Genomic DNA, 17,754 nt, shown 5'->3' with positions numbered 1-17,754 from the left:
CTTTTCCCCTTTGTCCCCTGTGGCCCCAGGGCTGCCCTGCTGCCCCACCAAGGGACTGTGCGCCCCCCCGGGGGGGCTGCCATCCGCCTCCTGTGCCCTCAAAGGAGGGGGCTCCCCCAAAAAAATCAGTGCCCCCCGCTGCAGACTGCCGCACGCTGATGACAAGACCCCCCCGGGGGTCTCAGCCAGGACACTGGGGGGGGGACCACGGTGCCTCCGCCCCCCCCCCCCAGCTCCCCAGCTCCCCTCTCCTCACTGGGTGCCGCGCAGCCGGGTTGGGGGGACCCCGGGTTCAGGGGGGGCTCCGAGGGGGTACCCCCGAGGGGATGTGTTAGGGGGCATCCAGGGGGCTGCCCCCCCCCCCGGGGGGGGCCGTGACGTCACGGGGCGGGGCTCGGCGGGGCGGGGCGGGCAGGGGATCCCCCGGGCGCGGGGCCGCGGTGCGGCAGCGCGGAGCCCGTCGGGGGGGGGCGCGGGGCTCGGAGCGGTGCTGCGGGCTCCGGGGGCTGCCCGCTCCCCGGCCCGGCCCGGCCCGGCTCGGCCCGGCTCGGCTCGGCTCGGTTCACCATGACCATGAGCTCCGTAGCCGAGAGTTTGCTGGGCTCCGACCCTTCCAAAGCTTCTTTCCTGGAGCTCGGCCACCCCTCGCCGCCGCACTACCCGCTGCACGGCCTCCACCCCGCCGGCCACCCCCAGCACGACCCGCCGCCCTTCGCTTCCTACGGCCGGCCCGGGTCCTACCCTTACACCGGCGGGGCCCCCCCGCCGCCCCACGGCGGCCCCTACCTGCCCTACCCGCCCGCCGGCGCCCAGCATCCCCCGGCCGGGCTGGCCCACGGCGCCAGGCTGCAGGACGCAGGTAAGGCGGCCGCGGGGTGCTCGGCGCTGCGCACCCGGTCCTGGCGTCCCCCTCCCTGTCCCGACCCCCTTCCCGATCCCGGTCCCGGTCCCCGTCCCGGTCCTGGCCCCGCCGAGCCAGCGCGGAGCCGCCGGGAGCGCAGCCGCCGCCGTCGGAAGCGCGCCGGGAGCGCGCAGCCACCAGTGGGCAGCGTGGGTGTGGGGGCTCGGAGAGGAGGGAGGGGATCCCCCCCCATACCCCCCCGGAGGAGACCCAAAGGGGGCTGGGGGTGATGCCCCCCCGGTGCTAGCCCCGCCTCGGTAGTTGCAGGACCCCCCCGGGGGCGTGGGCGCTGAGCCCCCGTTGCTCGTGTCCTGTGCTGTCCTGTCTCAGCCCCCCCCCCCGCTGCACTGATTCTGCACCCCCCCCCTTCCAGCTTCTCCCCTCTGCAGCCCCCTGCCCCATCGCAGCCCCGCTCTGGTCCGGTTTCCCCCAGAGCTGCTGCAGGACGCTGCCCGCTGAGCCACCCCGGAGAGAAGTGGCCCCCGGGTTCACCGTGGGGGGGTCGTGAGCATGGCTCAGCCCCCGGGACCCCAGCCCTGTCCCCCCCCCCGGCCCTCCCCTGGGGGAGTGGGGCTGTGTATGGGGCGTACGGGGCTGTGCAGACACACCTGTTGCCCCGTGCTTGCCCGGTGTCCCACTGAGCCCAGGGACCACGGGGTCCCCGGTGTCACCTCAGTGCCCCCCATCTCCATGCCTGGCATGTTTTGGTCCCCACCGAGCCCCACGTCCCCAGAAGCCCCAGGGATGCTCAAAGCCACAGCAGGGGTGGACAGCGCAGACCTTGTGGCCAGGGGCTGCCCGGGGGGGGAGCAGCACACCCACAGCACGGCTTCTGCCCCCCATCACCTCTGCTCCCCATCACCTTGCAGGGCCCTGCCGGCCCCCCCCCGGCGGGTGCATGGCCCTGCGGCCTGCCCGCTTTTGGGGCCCTGACTGCACATCGCTGTGCCTCCTGGTTCCCCTTTGCGTTACGTGGGGGCTTGAAGCAGCAGGGCAGAAGCAGTTCCTGCTGCTCACCCCCTCCCCAAAAATATATCCAAAAAAGCAAGACCCGGTGCAGCCCCCGGGGTCAGGGCGGGAGGGGTGCTCTGTTGTCCTCCCGTGGTGGTGTAACCCTCTGCTCCTCTCCTCCCCCAAGAGCACGACAAGCCCCCGGCCATCGCCAACGGGGAGCTGCGCATCAACGGCAAGGGGAAGAAGCTCCGCAAGCCCCGCACCATCTACTCCAGCCTGCAGCTGCAGGCCCTCAACCAGCGCTTCCAGCAGACCCAGTACCTGGCGCTGCCCGAGCGCGCCGAGCTGGCCGCCCAGCTGGGGCTCACCCAGACCCAGGTACGGCCACGGCGTCCCCAAAACCCTGCCGCCAGCACTGCCACGGCACGGCGGGGGGTGGGGATGGATGCGCCACGCACGTGGCTCGTCCCCCGTCTCCGCTCCGGGAGCGACTCCGGATTAAGGCTGCACGCTTGGAGCCGTGCCGAGCCGAGCCGTGCCGCGGCGGGCAGCCGGCGCCGGCAGGCCCCGCGGCTCGGGTCCGGGGCGCCCCTGCTCGCACCTCCCAGAGGCACCGGGACTTTCCCAGCCCCGGAGCCTGGCTGCCGGCCCAGCCGTGCCCGGCGCTGGGCGGCCCCGCGCCGCGGGACGGGGCGAGTGGGTTTTTGAAGGCGATGGGGAGAGACAGGCAGGCGGCAGCGGTGCAGCCCGGAGCCAGGGGCGAAGCGAGCTCATAAAGCCGGGGAAGAGGAGGCAAGTGGGAACCTGCCGGCAGCGCGGGGGGGACCGCGGGGAGGAATGAGCGGGGCCACCACCCCAGCCGCCGCGCGGCGGGGCCCCACCGCGCCGCACCCCGGCCCAGCCCCGGCACCCGCGCTGGGTTTGGTGGGGGCACAGCCCGAGCCAGGGGGACACGTGGGGACACAGGCGGACGTGCACGGCTGGAGACTCGTGGGTTGCTCTCCGTTTATCACACGCTACCCTGGTTTTATAGCCGCGTTCTCCTCCGGCTCCCCGTAGCGGATTCTCTAGTGGCTTGTAAAGGGTTGGGCTCAGCCCATAAGACCCCCGTGCTGGGCCAGCTGTGCGCCTGGGAAAGGGCAGGTGGTGTCCTAGGTGGGGGAGACAAGGACTGCAGAGGGGGTCTGCAAAATATCGGCGCTAGGGGTCTATGGGGGGACGACACTGTGCTCCCTGCATCCCTTGCTCACCCCGCTCTCGCCCGTAGGTGAAGATCTGGTTCCAGAACAAGCGCTCCAAGTACAAGAAGATCATGAAGCAGGGCTCGAGCGTGCCCGATGGGGAGCATCTCCACACCTCCTCCTCGCTCTCCCCCTGCTCCCCCAACATCCCCCCGCTCTGGGACATCCCCGTGCCGGGCAAGGGGCCCCCCCTGGCCCCCAGCAACTACATCAGCAGCTTCGGAGCCTGGTACCAGCCGCACCCGCAGGACGCGATGCCCCGGGGTCCCATGATGTGATGCCGCCATGGCTCCAGCACCCACCGGCTCCAGGAGGGCCAGCATGGGGGGGGGACGTGCCGCCACCCTTCCCCGAGGGGCCGGGGAGCCCAGCAATGCCCTGGGGGACCCCAGCGAATGGAGGATGAAGAAGAGGAGGAGGAGGAAGGTGACCGCTGTCTGCAGGGAACTGAGGACCGCCCGCCCCGTCGCGGTCTGAAGCGAGACGGCTCCGGCACAAAGCCCCGGTGCGCCCGTCCTGGTGGGACAGGACTTGGCCACAGCCCCGGGTCCCTCTGTTCATGGACACCAGGGGGGGCGGGGGACCCTGAGAGGGGCTGGAAGGGTGGGGAGTCCCCAGACCCCCCCCCCAAAAAAAAAACAAAGCCTGGCTTTATTTATAAACACCGTCCGTTACTGTATGTGCCCCCTGTTATAAATGGGCTGTACAATTGTAAAGTAAAGACTGCTCCTCAGTACCTGCTGCTACATTTGGGGGGGTTCCCTGCTTTAGGGGGGGTGGGGTACTTCGATCCCTGTCCTCAGAGGCTCCCGTCTGCAGGTGAAGTGGCCCCACGGGGTGGGGGCACCCAAGCAGGGGTCTGGGGCTTCTCCCGCCCAGCTCCACATCTGCGCGGGACCCGCCGCTGTTTTCAGCCCTGCTCCTCCGAAATGGAGGCGCAATTATAGTAATTGGGGGCCCCTAAGTGAGGGGCTTCTTGCCGCCTCCTTGGGGTAATTACGGGCAATTTGCAGCTGTTGAAGATGTCTCCCTTAATAGGGGTGGGAGAAGGAGGGTGGGGGGCACGGGGCAGGTTGGGGACCCTGGGGTTACTGCCCCGCTCCTCCTGGCCCCGACACTTTGGGAGCAGGGGATCTTTTTCAGCTGCAGGTTTTCCGGAGACTCACCTCTCCCTTTATCCTTTTCAGAGGCCAGGACCTGGCTAGAAAACGTTTTATGGTTATTTTCCGCTTTCCCCAGTCCTGCTTGGTGCTTGTGCTGCAGGACCACCTGCTGCATCCCCGCCTGTGTCGGCTGTGGATGAGACGGGACCCGCAGTGGGGCTCTGCCCAGCAGAGATTTGGGGCTGCGGCACGCCCGTACCTGGGTTTGCTGCATGGCACAAATGGGCTGGGTGCCCGATACCCCCACATTTTATTTCCCCGCTGAAAGCATCGCTACCTGCCTCGAGGACCCGTGCTTCCCGACCCTTCGTCCCGCTCCCTTCACTGCAGCATTTCAGTTCAGGGGTGGCAAGGTTGCGGACGGCACAATTCCGTGCATGGCTCTGTTTGCTCCATGCATTCAGCAGTGCTTGGGGCCAGATTTTTTTCCAAAACGCTTGGCTCCCACCTGAGGAGCTGGGTTTGCGAATGATCGGCCGATAGCTGGGAGATGGGCAGGTCGGGATGGGACCTGAGCGCGGGGACAGCGTGCCCCAAGGCTCCTGGGGCAGCACCGGGTACCGAGATCGACTCCTGTGCCGGGGATTTGGGCTGCTGGCAGCCACGTGCTGGTGACCCCGCGGGGACGCAGGGCTCCAAACCCCAGCGTGGGTGCACTTGTCCCCAAGCTGTGCCCTGGGATGGCCACCAGCACCCTGCAAGGGTGGCACTGGGGGGGATGTGGAGCCCACGGTGCAACCAGCCCCATGGCTGGGACCAAGCCCCGACGCACGGTGCCTCCTGCACGGGGGGACAGTGTCCCCAGGGGGGTTACAATTTCTCGTACAGAGACTGGGGAAGACCCAGCCCCTCGCAGGGTGGGATTGTCCCCGGGCAGGAGCTCTGTGACTTTCCTTTGAGTGTTATTTTCTGGCTATGGGAAGGGGCTGAAACATGGCACCGGCTGCACCGGCAGCTCGGGGTGCTGGTCACCGAGCACCAGCCGTTTGCACCTGGGGGGAACCCGCTGATGGCAGTGGGGTTGGAGGGAACTCAGCACCTTTCTGTGCCCAGGAAGGGAAGGATCCGGCCCGCAGGGACGTGTACGGGCCGGCCGAGAGGTCTGCCCCCGTGCCACGACGTGCGCTGCCGCTTCCCCTCTTTGATATCCGTTCCCGGGCTGGGGGAACGCGGGCGGCAGCGGCCACGGCTCCCGCTCAGCTTTCCCGACGGATGTGCTGCCAAGGACCTGCAGCCAGAGCCGCTCGCAGGTCCCGTCTTGCAGCAGGCGCTGGCTCCCGGGATCCTGCCCGCCCGGTGCTCGCGGCTGCCCTGCACCGAGCCTCGCTCATAGCAGCGCCGTCACCCCCCCTCTGCGCTGGCACCTGGGGGGTCGCAGCCCGCTCAGGGCACCCATGGGTGCAGGCGACTTGTGTTATGTGTGAAACAGTGTCAGTTTGTCCCCTTATGCAAAAAAAGTTGTTCGTGTCCCTGGTTCTGCACGGGATGCTCCTGCAGAGAAAGGGATGGGGTCTGCAACCCAAGGAGGGGGGGCTTGGGGGCTTTTCTGCCCTTTCCTCTGCACTCGGGCAGGACCACGATCCTGCTTTCTGCTGCGCACCAGGAGAGGGGCAGCGTTTCCAGCACAGCATCACTAAAGCTGGTCTTTGCTCCTCTCATCAGCCAGGAGCATCCTTGGCTTGGGAAGGTTCTGAAAAGGCCAAGAGCCCGAGAACATCCCGCTCTGAAAGGGATCAAGCCATTGACTGGGAGAAATCCCTTCCAGATTCCCTTCCCTGGGAATGGGGACATCTCTGGGCTTGTTTGGGTCCCTCTTTCCTCCACCAGCCCAGGCTGGGTGTCCAACCTGCCCCCTTCAGATTGCCAGGGGATGTTTGGGCAGCTTCGTGTCCACTTTCTGTCCCCAACCCCACCTGCGCAGGGTGATGCTGGCTCTGCTGGTGCTTCACCCAGGGTACAAAGGGAACCGAGATGTCCTTGAAGCCACCCGGGACCATTTCTCTCCTATTTTCCAGGTCCAACGACGGTGGCCAAGCCCCAGCCAGCGGCGATGCCGCGGTTGCCTCGTGTCCCTCCTCGGCGCTCCGGCTGCCGCGTGCCGGGTTAGCCAAGAGCCAGGGAGGCGATGAAGACATCGCGGATGCCAGGCCGGGCCGTGGGCGGGTGGCTGCCCCCGCTCTTTGTGCTGGCAGCAGCGTGACGCAAGCGGCTGGAAGCTGCGTGTTGCAACGGGGCAGGAAACGCGCGCCGCGCTGGGAGGGCTGCGCGCCGGGGCTTGTGCGCGCGGTCGTGGGGCAGAGCTGTGTGGGGACACCGGCGGGCACCCGGCCCTGCTCCCGACAGCTTGGACCCACGGGGGCTGGGAACCAGCTCTGAGCCTTCGTTGTGCCCATGGCCAATGGCAAAATGCTCTCTGTGGGGTTGGGGCTGCCCAGCATCCCCATCCCGGTACCATCTGGTGCTGGGGCTGTCTGGTACCCTCTGCTGCTCTCCATCCCCTATGCTGGTGGTGGAGGATAACTGGGATAACTGGGATAAGCAATATTGGGGTTTCTGGGGTAAAGGAGGGTCACTTTGTTCCCAAACTGGGTGACAAATGCTGGGAGGAGTGTGGTGGGGGGGGGCATGGGGCAATGACCTGCCTACGCTCTTCCGCTTTTGGGAGGATGCAGGGGCAGGAGGAGAGGGCTTGTCCCTGGAGAGGGACATCCAGGTCCTGTGGCTGCTTTTGGGGGGATCTGGGGGTCTTGGCCACCTCTGGGCTCAGGGCTGGTGGAGCTGCAGTTGATGCTGGTGGTGTCCCCCCCTTGTCTGTGGGGACGAAAAGGGGGGAAAGCAGCCAGGAGGCGCCGTGCCTGGCTCCGTCGGGCAGGTGCAAAGGGGGCTCCAGCTCCTGGCACCCACGGCACGGGCACCCCCGGCCCCATGCAGGACCTGCTCTGCAGCTGGGGTGTCGGGGCAGGGCAGGAGGGACGAGGGGCTGCGTGAGCACAGCCTCTGTGAGCCAAATTCCTGCCAGGCACCCATCCCCGGGGTGTCGGGGCTGGCTGGAGGAGCCCGGTTTGCAGGCAGTGCCGCCGGAGGGGAGCAGGATTAGCGCCTGTCCGCGGGCAGAGATGCGCCCAGCCTTTATATAATCCACGAATATGTAATCTTCTTTCTTTTTTTTTTTTCCCTAAATTAAAAAAAAAAAAAAAAAAAGGGCCAGCTCATGACATGCTTCTCACTCCAGGCAACGCCGCTCGGTTTCCTCCTCTCCCAACCCGCCCGCCGCCTCCTTGCTCTTGCTGGCAGCCTACCCCTAATAAAACGCAGTGTCTCCAGCGTGTCTGCCCGCCTGCCGGCTGTGGGTCGGGTTTGCACGCAGCCTCCAACCCCAACCCCAACCCCAAGCGCTCGGGGACCAGGGGCTGGCAGCTCCCCTTAACCCTTCGCAGCCAGCCTGGACGCGCAGACGCCCGTTTGGGGACACCCGAGGTCCCACTGCAGCCATGGCTGGAGGGGACAAGGTGGGGACGAGGTGATGGGGATGAGTTGGGGACCTCACGGGTGCAGCCCGCTCGGAGAAGTCCCCGCTGGTGCAAGGTGCGGGGACAGCCCCTGCGTGTCCTCGATCATTTCAAGGGGGACGTGGGGACTGCTGTGGGTGCGCTGGAAGCTGGCTGCGTCCCGGCCATGCCCGCGGTGCAGAGGGACCAGACTAAGGGGGCTGGGTGGGGGCTTTGGGGGACCCCATCCATGGCCACCGGGGACCAGGGCAGGCGCACGGAGGCTCAAGGGGCTGGTGGTGCCGGCACGGCACCGGGCACGGATGTCCCACAGCGGCACGGCAGCGGGCAGGGGTCTCCGCCAGCCCCTGCTCACGCAGTGACCCCAAAGGGGACACCGGGACAGGCCACCTGCCCTCCCAGTTTGCACGGCTCAGAGCCTACTGGTTCCCAGTAAGCGCAGTGGAAGGGAAGCGGCGCGGCTCTGCGGCATTTTGGAGGCGGCTCTGCAGAGCAGGAATACAATTTTTTTTTTCCCAGAAAAAGTTCCCTTCCCACAAAGAGATGGGAGCCAGGGGGAGCCAGAAGTGGACATTCCCGTCACCTTGCCACTGTCACGCCAGGTCCCCAGCCGTCCCCAGCTGTCCCCAGAACAGGGGACACGGGGCTGAACGCGAAATTCCCTATCCCAGAAAACTCCTCTGCGGCCGGGGTGCTCCCCGCTCGCTGGCAAACCTACCCCCAAAATAGCGTTGGGACAGCCTTAAAATTCAAAGTACTTTTATTAACATTCGCAGATCAGCTCCTGTTTGCTAAGAAAGCAGCAAAGGGGGCTCGGAGGAAGCCCCTGTCCTCGGAGGGAGCAATCACCAGCCAGGTTGGTCTTAAAAAAAAAACGCAAACAAACAAACAAAAAAAAAAAACAGAACGAAACAGCTTGGTTTTGATCAACTTTATACAAACGAACCTTATGTACACTCTCTTTTTTCCCCCATACACCCCTATTTATATAAGGCAACATAAATAAGATCCTCGGGACTGTACAACACATATGAACACTTCTTAAAACTGCACTTTCTGCTTTTAAAAAAATAGCATCACTCTCTTAAAAAATAGTAAAGAGTTTTTTTGTTTTTTTTTTTTTTTAAATGTGTTGTCGACTTATTTAAAAAATAGGCATTCTGCTTCGCCGTTAGCTTAAATGACAGATGGAGGCACTGTTAGAAAACAGACACTAGCACAATTTTCTCTTTAAAAAATAACTTAAGCCATTCCTGAACAGTTTAAATATTAAAATATTCCCCCCCCCCATTTTTATTTTTATTTTTTTTAATTTTTAAATAACCACCTCGTTGTCTGAGCATTGTCCCGGGTGATCCCCGTGAAGCTGCCGTGGCTCCGCAGCCCCAGCCGGGCTGGGGGTGCCGGCTGGCACCCATGGGACACCCACGGTCCCGCAGACCGGTGCCGGTCCCCGCTCGGCGCTGGATTTTGGGTGCTGCGAAGGCGAAACGCGTCCCGTGCCTCGACTCCGACGGGCACCCCCCCAGCCGTCTCGCCTCCTCCTCCTCCTCGCCATGGCTTTGGTCCCCGTGTTTCCATCCCAAGCGGGGCTCCAGGTGCTCCTCGGTAACCCTGGCACGGAGCAGTCGCCCCCAATACGGCTCGCCCGGGGGGGGGGCACCATGGCCGGTGGGGAAAAATGCGGCTCCCAGGGGGCCGTTGCTGTCGGGGGGTGATGGAAAAAGAAAAATGCACGAGAAGGATTTGCCCCCTTTTCCTCGCTTTCCCTTGGCGTGGAGCTAACGAGTTTAACCCTTTGCGGTCCTGTTGTTCCTGAGATGAGAGTATAGGATATATAAGTGTATATATAGGGGTGTGTGTACATGTGTGTCCTGGAAACGCTTTCTTTTTTTTTAAAAAAAAAAAAAGGAAGAAAAAAAAAAAAAGTGGGGGGAAAAAAAAGGAAGGAAAAGGAGTCCTGCCACTGTCTCTTGTTCCCTTTCCCGCGCCGCACTCTTAGTAGACTGCGCCGGGGTTGGGGGGCGGCCCCGGGGAGGTGTGATGCATCGTGGCGGCCGGCGGCGGCTGGTGGGGTAAGTGGGGTCCGCTGAGGGTCTGCGGGTGGTACCAGGGGTTGTGCTCCTCCAGGAAGCCGGGCGAAGAGCTGTAGGGGAGCGGCTGCGGGAGCGGGGTCCGGCCCGGCGCGCTGCCGTGCGAGTTACTGTCCCAGACGGCCGGGGAAGGGGGAGAGTTGCAGGCCATGGAGTCGCTGTTGTTGGGGCTGTGCTCCAGCGGCACCTCGCCGTTCTTGTAGAGCTTCTTGAACTTGGAGCGGCGGTTCTGGAACCAGATCTTCACCTGGCAGGGAGGGACAGGGGTGAGTGCCCCGCGTCGGCTTGCAGTGGGGTTGCGGGAAGGCACCCCGGGGTTTGGGGGGGGGGGTGTTGTGGGGAACCCGGACACGCGGCACATCGTGGGAAGCCACCTGTGGTAGGGGGGCCGTGGGGAGCCACCTGTGATATGGGTGCTACAGGGACACCGGACACGCCGTGGGAAGCCACCTGTGATACGGGTGTCACGGGGATCCCAGACACAATATGGGAAGCCACCTGTGATACGGGTGCTATAGGGACCCCGGACATACTATGGGAAGCCACCTGTGATATGGGTGCTGTGGGGACCCCGGACATACTACAGGAAGCCACCCGTGATATGGGTGACATAGGGACCCCAGACACCCCACGGGAAGCCACCTGTGCTGTGGTTGTCACAGGGACCCCAGACACACCGTGCACCATAGGACGTCACCGATGACAAGGGTATTACGGAGAGCCCACACACCACGCACCATAGACAAAGCCACCTTTGGTGCGGGTGTCGTGGGGACCCCGGACACCCCATGGGAAGCCACCTATGGTGCAGGTGTCGTGGGGACGCTGGACACTCGGTGCATGGTGGCAAGCCACCCGGGACGTGGGCGTCGCGGGCCGCCCGTCACGCCATGCATCACGGGACACCGGCCCGGCACGTCGCGCGTCGGGAGCGTCCCCAGCGCTGGGTGAGGCCGCGGCGCTGGGCGCCCTTGGCCCCTGGGGAAGGGGTGGGGGGGGCGGTGGTTGTCACCCAAACAGGATGTCCCTCTGGGAGCGGGTGACGCGCTCCGTCAGCCCTTTGCCGAGTGTCCCCGATTGCTTCATCGCCCAAGGGAGGAGGAGGAAGGCCGCGCTGGGGAGCGCCGCGCCAAGGGCGGCACAAGGGCGCCGGCGCCGGCCCGCAGGCAGGGAGGGCACCGGGACGGGGACGGGACGGGACACGGGAAGGGGTGGCCGTGCTGCGGTGGCGGCGGTGGCAGCCTGTCACGCCAGCAAGGACAGCGGGTAGGGGTTGTGCCTGCGCCTGACAAGCCTCAAAAGCGAGGGTTTGGCCCCAAAGCTGGGAGGCAGAGTGGGGAAGGAGAAGCACCTCTTGCCCGTCCCTTCTTGTTGGGTGTAAACAAAACTGGCAGCCCCCGGACAGCGCCTTTGGGTGCTCCCGTCCCCAATTCCAGTCTCCCACAGGAGCTGGGAGCTGGGGTGCCAGGAGGACAGACAGAAGGGGAGCTGTGGAAAGCCCAGGCAGGAGGAGCAGGGGCTGGCAGGGGCTGGACCTGGCTGGATTTGGGGCGAATGAGCCAGGATGTGGGGTCCTGAGCACCCCATCCGCAGCACCCAACTCAAGCACCCAACTCAAGCGCCCTGTCCTGAGTGTCCCATCCCGAGCACCCCGTCCTGACTGGGATTTCACATGCTGGGAAGCCGAGTGCTGACCCAGGACACTTCCAAGGACCGGGGCAGGATTTGGCCCCTCCTGGGTGACTGGGCAGAGCAGGGTCTGAGCTGGGGCTGGCTGCGGAGCCAGGGGATAAACCCTGAAACTGCGGATAGGGGCATGGCCGGGATCCGTCCCCTCTCTCCGCTCTTTCCCTCCTTTCCGCCGTCCCCTCGGCACCACAGATCTGCTCCCTGCGGGGAAACCCAGCAGCGGGGATCCCTGCACCCTGCAAAGGGGGAGCACCCATCCCTGGGGTCCCCCAGACCCCCCCGTCTCTCGCCACATCCCAAAGGGACAGCTTCATCCAGAGCCGCACCGAACCCACACCGACTCGGGGGTTGCAAAAAGGGGGGGGGGGGTGCCACTCCATCTCCCCCTCCCGCCTCTCCCCTCTGGTTGTGGCTGGGATTTCTGGGGGGGGCTCAGCCCTTACCTGGGTCTGGGTGAGCCCCAGCTGGGCGGCCAGCTCGGCGCGCTCGGGCAGCGCCAGGTACTGGGCTTTCTGGAAGCGGCGTTGCAGAGCCGCCAGCTGGTAGCTGGAGTAGATGGTGCGGGGCTTGCGGATCTTCTTGGGTTTCCCGTTGACCATCCGCACCTCGGGCTCCGGCTCCTCCTTCACCGACACTGGGCACAGAGCGCAGAGGTGAGGACGGGGCTGGAGAAAGGGTCCCAGTGCAGCCCCCCCATCCCCTCCCCAACCCGGGGTCGCCCCCCTCTGCAGCACCGGAGGGGGCTGAGCCCCATCCCCAAAACCTCCCCGTGTCCTCCGGTGGGAACAACGCACCGGGAACCCCCGGCGCAGCCCCGCGGCCGCTCCGTCCCCAACTTACGAACACTTTACTTTTATTTTTTTAGTAGTGGGGGGGGCACAACCTCGCCAAACTCCCGAGCAGGGGGGAAGGATACGACCCCCATTTCCCGGGCATCCTACCTGCATCCTGAGCTGGGAGCTGCTGGTCCCTGAAGTGGCCGTACTGGCGGTAGGAAGGGCTGTAGGAGTAGTCGGATTTGGGCGAGTAGGTGCCGGCGGCCCCGATGCCGTTGAGGTTGAACTGGTGGTAGGGGTAGTGGCCGACGGGCTGGCTGTAGGACTGGCCCGGGTAGTAGTCGTGCTGGCCGGTGTAGTAGCCCAGGTCGGTGACGGAGGACTCGGGCAAAGTGGGGGAGTCCTTGGAGGCGGCATGGCAGCTCAGCGAGCCCGACAGGTCGGTGAGGATGCTGGAGAGCTTCTTGTCGAAGGAGCCGCTCATCGCTGGAGCGGGGGGGCTGCCCGCCCGGCTGGGGACCCCCGGCTGCCCGCGCGTCAGGCCTGGCGTGCCCAGAGCCGGCTCCCTCCGCACGGCTTCTGGCGAGGAGCAAGCGAGCGACTGTGCCCAAACCTCCAGCCCCGGCCGCCTGCTTAAAGCCTTTAATTATGGAGCAGGGCAGGGTGGGTGCGCATTCCTATTGGCTCCAGAAATATTGCCTGGGAGGCAAAACAGGCTCCTGCCTCCTGGTTTTTTTTTTTTTTTTTCCCTTCTCTTTCTTTTTTTTTTTTTTTTTTTTTTCCCTCTCTCAAGAAACAACAAAGAGTGGGTGAAAGAGGGAGAAGGAATAAATAAAGATCGCAGGCTCCCGGCTGCAGGAGCAGGGGAGGAAGGGGGGAGGCGGGCAGGGCCCCCAGGGCAGCGGGCGGTGCAGGGGGGGGGGGGATTTGCAAGGGGGTCGTGGTCCTGGGGGTGCTTGGAGCTAAGGGGGGGTTGGGCAGGGAGTGGGGGGCATCTTGCTGGGGGACGCGGTGTAGGAAGGCTTGGGGTTAGGGAGTAGGATGGATTCGTGTTTGGGGCTGGGGGGCTGCAGGGTTAGGTGCCAGGAGGGCGAGACCTCCTCCCCAGCCCCCACCTTCCCCCAGCAGCTCCCAGTGTCTCCCAGTACAGCCCCCTCCCCAGGGCACAGCCCCCGGGACCCCAAAATTGCTCTCCACCCCCTGCCTCTCCTGCACCAGGGGGACCTCGGTGCCAAGCCCCCATCCCAGAGCTGCCCACCCGCGGGCTCCGTGCCCCCCTCCCAGTCCCAATCAGTGTCCTGACCCCCCCGCTGCCCGAAAAGCCCCCCCGCAGCGTCACCCAGCCCAGGCCCCCCAGGCGAGGCCCTGCCACCCTTGTCCACCCACAGGGCTACCCCCAGCCCCCCCAGCCCCCCAGCAGGAAGGGGAATAGAGGGGGGATGGGATTGGGGGGGCTTTTATTTTGGTGGGGGGGTCTCTACCTCTCCTGGCAGGTTCTTGACCCTAAGAAAAGGGGCTGGGGGGCTTGGGGGGGGGGGGGCAGATTCTTAAGCCTGGCTGGGGCTTTTGTGTTGTTAAATGAAATATTTGCCACCCCAAAACCCCCCCGGGGGCCCCCCCCCACAGGCACTGCCCCCCCCCCCCCAGCCCCGGGTGCCCCCCCCCGCCGCCGCGCAGCGCGGTCCAATGGCGCCACCAGGCGGCCGCCGCGGGCACTGCGCGGTCCTGGGGCCCCGGGTTCGAGTCCCGGCCCCGCCGCCGCCGAGTCGGGCACGGGGGGGCGGGGGAGAATGAGAAAATTGGTGAAATTATAGAAATTGGGAACGGGACGGGACGGGGGATGGGATGGGATGGGATGGGATGGGATGGGATGGGATGGGATGGGATGGGATGGGATGGGATGGGATGGGGTGGGATGGGATGGGATGGGATGGGGATGGGATGGGGATGGGATGGGGTGGGATGGGGATATGGGATGGGATGGGATGGGATGGGGTGGGAATAGAAGTAGAATTCATAGAATAAAATAGAATTTGAAAAGAAAAACAGAATAGGATTTGAAAATAATTAGAATTTAGAATAGAATAGAAGAATAGAATAGAATAGAATAGAATAGAATAGAATAGAATAGAATAGAATAGAATAGAATAGAATAGAATAGAATAGAATAGAATAGAATAGAATAGAATAGAATAGAATAGAATAGAATAGAATAGAATAGAATAGAATAGAAGAGAAGAATAGGATAGAATAGAATAGAATAGAATAGAATAGAATAGAATAGAATAGAATAGAATAGAATAGAATAGAATAGAATAGAATAGAATAGAATAGAATAGAATAGAATAGAATAGAATAGAATAGAATAGAAGTGATGTGATGTGATGTGATGTGATGTGATGTAGAAGTGATGTAGAAGTGATGCAGAAGTGATGTAGAATAGAAGTAAAACAGTAGAACAGAAGTAAAGCGGAGAAGAATAGACTAGAAATAGCACAAACTAGAGTACAACAGGAGCAGGGATCAGCTCCGGGGGGAAGCAGCCGGCCGTGATGGGAAGCACAAGCGTGACCCCGAAGCTGTGTCTGGAGGCACGGGCTCACCTCCCCGCATGGGAACTGTAATTTGAGATTGAGGAATTAATTCCGAGGGGACAGAAATGTCTGGGACAAGCCCGGCCCTGCCGTCCGTCCTGCTCGGAGCTGCGCGAGGGCCTCCCTGGGGAGGTTCCCAAGGTCCCGGGGGAGCCGCTGGGACATCCCCAGGTCCCCAGCCCGGCTGTCCCACCAGCCGGCCGGTCACCGGGGCTGGTTTCTGCCCCGAAATGGGTCCTGAGGCAGGAAAAGCCGGTCGGAGACCTGCTCGGAGAGCTGCACGCCGAGCGGCGAAGGCAGCTCGGGAGCACGGTGCAAACAGGGAGCAGGTCTGTTCAGTCCCGAACCAGTTTGGGACTGGGAGACACTGGTGCCTGCGGCTGCCGAAGGCTGCTCGGCCAGGCTGGCTCCTGCCGAAGCCCCAAATTGGGGAGCTCGTGGATAGCACGGGGGGGGGGGGGGGGGGGGGGGGGGGCAGGGTGGAGGGGGGGTTCCAGTTTGGGTGCCCAGACCTGGCAGAAGTGGGTGGCTTAATTGGAAGCGGCTTACAAGTGGCTTAATTGGGGCACCGGGGGTCTCTGCAAAAATGGGTGCATGGGGGGGGGGGGGGGCACACACCAGGCAGGGCTGGCCTCGGAGCCAACCCCCCCCCCCCCCCCCCCATATTGTCCCCTGTACCCCCACAAGCCAGGGAGGGTCCCCAAGGTGCCCCGATTGAAACGACCCCGCCCCCCCCCCCCCCGAGCCCAGCGGTGCCGCCGGGGGTCCCCTGGTGTCCCCCCCCCTCCTGTCCCAGCGGCGGGGGGGGGGGGGCGCCAGAGCGGGCCGACCCGCGCTGCCCCCACCCCAGCGGCATCCTTGGTCGGACGGCTCCATCTAGCGGCGTTTTGGGTGCTGACACCCGCCTTTGGGTGCTGACACCCGCCTTTGGGTGCCCCCACCCCCCCTTGGGTGCTGACACCCCCCCTTTGGGTGCTGACACCCGCCTTTGGGTGCTGACACCCCCCCTTGGGTGCTGACACCCGCCTTTGGGTTCTGACCCCCCCCCCATTGGGTGCTGACACCCGCCTTTGGGTGCTGACACCCGCCTTTGGGTGCTGACACCCCCCCTTTGGGTGCTGACACCCCCCTTTGTGTACTGACACCCCCCCTTTGGGTGCTCACAGCCCCCCTTTGGGTGCTGACACCCGCCTTTGGGTTCTGAAACCCCCCCCTTGGGTGCTGACACCCCCCCCTTTGGGTGCTGACACCCCCCCCCCGTTGGGTGCTGACACCCGCCTTTGGGTGCTGACACCCCCCCCTTGGGTGCTGACACCCCCCCTTTGGGTGCTGACACCCTCTTTGTGTACTGACACCCCCCCAGCCCCCTTTTGGGTGCTCACAGGGTTCTGACCCCTTTTGGGTGCTGACACCCCCCTTTGGGTGCTGACACCCCCTTTGGGTGCTGACACCCCCCCTTTGGGTGCTGACACCCCCCCTTGGGTGTACTGACACCCCCCCTTTGGGTGCTCACAGCCCCCTTTGGGTGCTCACACCCCCCTTTGGGTTCTGACACCCCCCCTTTGGGTGCTGACACCCCCCCGAGACTCAACACCCTCCTCGGGGGCCATAATACCTTCCCTGGGGGATAATATCCCCCCCCCCCAAGGTGTAAGCATCCCCCCTTCGGGTGCCAGCACCCTCCCCTGGGTGCTCACACCCCCCTTTGGGTGCAAACAGCCCTCCTTCGGGTCCGCCGCACCCCAAAATGACCCAAAGGCAGGGACCGGGGACGAGGGACAGGGGACAGGGGAGGGGGGACAGGGGGGTGGGGGACACGGTGCCAGGTCCCGGTGCTGGCAGGGCAGTGCCGCGGTGCCAGCCGGTCCCCGGTGCCGCCACGCTTTCCGGTGACACCGGGGAGCGGGTGACAAGAGGGGCACGGGGCGTAGGGGGGGGGGACGGGACGGGGACAGGACATCCTGCGCCCCGTTCCCGGCCGAAGGGACGGGTTTCCTGGCACGGGTGGGAGCGGCGCCAGGGCCCCCCCCCCCCCGGTGACCTCGGCCTGCTCGGGGACACCAGGAGGGGACACGGCCACCGCCGGCACCTCGCCTCGCCGGGGTGACGCCACGGCCGCCCCGTGGAGGCTCAGGCTTGACCTCCTGCCCTCGGCTTGGGGGGGGGGGGGGGGGGTTGTTGTCCGTCCGTCCTGTCTGGTCTGTCCGTCTGTCCGGCCTGTGTCCGTCCATCCCGAGCACACGACGCCCCCGGGAAGGGCTCGGGGTGGGGTGAGGGGGGGTGTTGAGCAATTCCCAGGCAGGAATTTGGCCTCCGTCGGCACAAACAAGCCTCGAGGCCCAAGGCGGCCTCCGCTCCTGTCCTCCTCGGGGCTGGGGGGGGACAAGACTGGGCCGCTTCCCCTCCGCCCCCCCCCTCAAGACCCCCGCATCGAGGCTGCGGGAGCGGGGGAAGGTCCCTTGGGTGCCCCCCCACCTCCCCCCCCCCCCCCCCCCCAGCCGGTGCCGCAGCCCCCATGGGTGGGAGGCTCCCAGGAGCCGGTACCGGGCAGGGAGCCCGCGGGAGGGGAGCCGGCACCGGGCACGGAGCCGGCACATTCCCGGCGTTCCTGGGCAGCCGGGAGCCGCCGTGGGAGGCCCGGGATTTTGTCGCCCCCCCCCACCCCCCCCCCCCCAAAGCCCCTCGGACCTCCCAGCGGAGGCAGAGCCCCAACCTCTCCTGCCTCAGTTTCCCCCCACCCCTGCAGCCGCGACGGAGCCCCCAGGATGCAGCAGCAGCAGGACCCTGCGGGGAGGGGGGGGGGGGGACACGGACCCCCACCCCATAATTTACTG

At 64.8% G+C, this 17,754-nt stretch overlaps 2 protein-coding genes across 2 annotated transcripts; one reads left to right on the top strand and one right to left on the bottom strand.

Moving 5' to 3' along the window:
* The first annotated feature begins 407 nt into the window (after positions 1–407).
* DLX4 (distal-less homeobox 4) lies at positions 408–3,832 on the top strand. The gene is made up of 3 exons (XM_048051811.2): positions 408–859; positions 2,040–2,233; positions 3,123–3,832. Exons 1-3 carry the CDS (start codon positions 568–570, stop codon positions 3,372–3,374), a joined length of 738 nt encoding a protein of 245 aa, XP_047907768.2. The 5' UTR covers positions 408–567; the 3' UTR covers positions 3,375–3,832.
* A 4,852-nt stretch (positions 3,833–8,684) lies between these two features.
* On the bottom strand, positions 8,685–12,960 carry DLX3 (distal-less homeobox 3). Its single transcript, XM_048051796.2, has 3 exons — positions 12,492–12,960; positions 11,994–12,184; positions 8,685–10,108 (listed from the first exon to the last, which is right to left on the bottom strand). Exons 1-3 carry the CDS (start codon positions 12,808–12,810, stop codon positions 9,767–9,769), a joined length of 852 nt encoding a protein of 283 aa, XP_047907753.1. The 5' UTR covers positions 12,811–12,960; the 3' UTR covers positions 8,685–9,766.
* Positions 12,961–17,754: the final 4,794 nt, after the last annotated feature.

This window comes from Anser cygnoides, chromosome 22 (assembly GCF_040182565.1).
Source record: "Anser cygnoides isolate HZ-2024a breed goose chromosome 22, Taihu_goose_T2T_genome, whole genome shotgun sequence".
Taxonomy (NCBI): Eukaryota; Metazoa; Chordata; class Aves; order Anseriformes; family Anatidae; genus Anser; species Anser cygnoides.
The sequence above is the reverse complement of the archived record's forward strand: the minus strand, read 5'-3'. Positions and strand labels throughout refer to the sequence as shown.

Coding starts and splice junctions, on each gene's coding strand:
- DLX4 (XM_048051811.2), top strand. CDS start 568: ATGACCATGAGCTCCGTAGCCGAGAGTTTGCTGGGCTCCGACCCTTCC. Junction 860..2,039: donor CGCCAGGCTGCAGGACGCAG/GTAAGGCGGCCG, acceptor TCCTCCCCCAAG/AGCACGACAAGCCCCCGGCC. Junction 2,234..3,122: donor TGGGGCTCACCCAGACCCAG/GTACGGCCACGG, acceptor TCTCGCCCGTAG/GTGAAGATCTGGTTCCAGAA.
- DLX3 (XM_048051796.2), bottom strand. CDS start 12,810: ATGAGCGGCTCCTTCGACAAGAAGCTCTCCAGCATCCTCACCGACCTG. Junction 12,185..12,491: donor GCTCCCAGCTCAGGATGCAG/GTAGGATGCCCG, acceptor CTCTGTGCCCAG/TGTCGGTGAAGGAGGAGCCG. Junction 10,109..11,993: donor TGGGGCTCACCCAGACCCAG/GTAAGGGCTGAG, acceptor CCTCCCTGCCAG/GTGAAGATCTGGTTCCAGAA.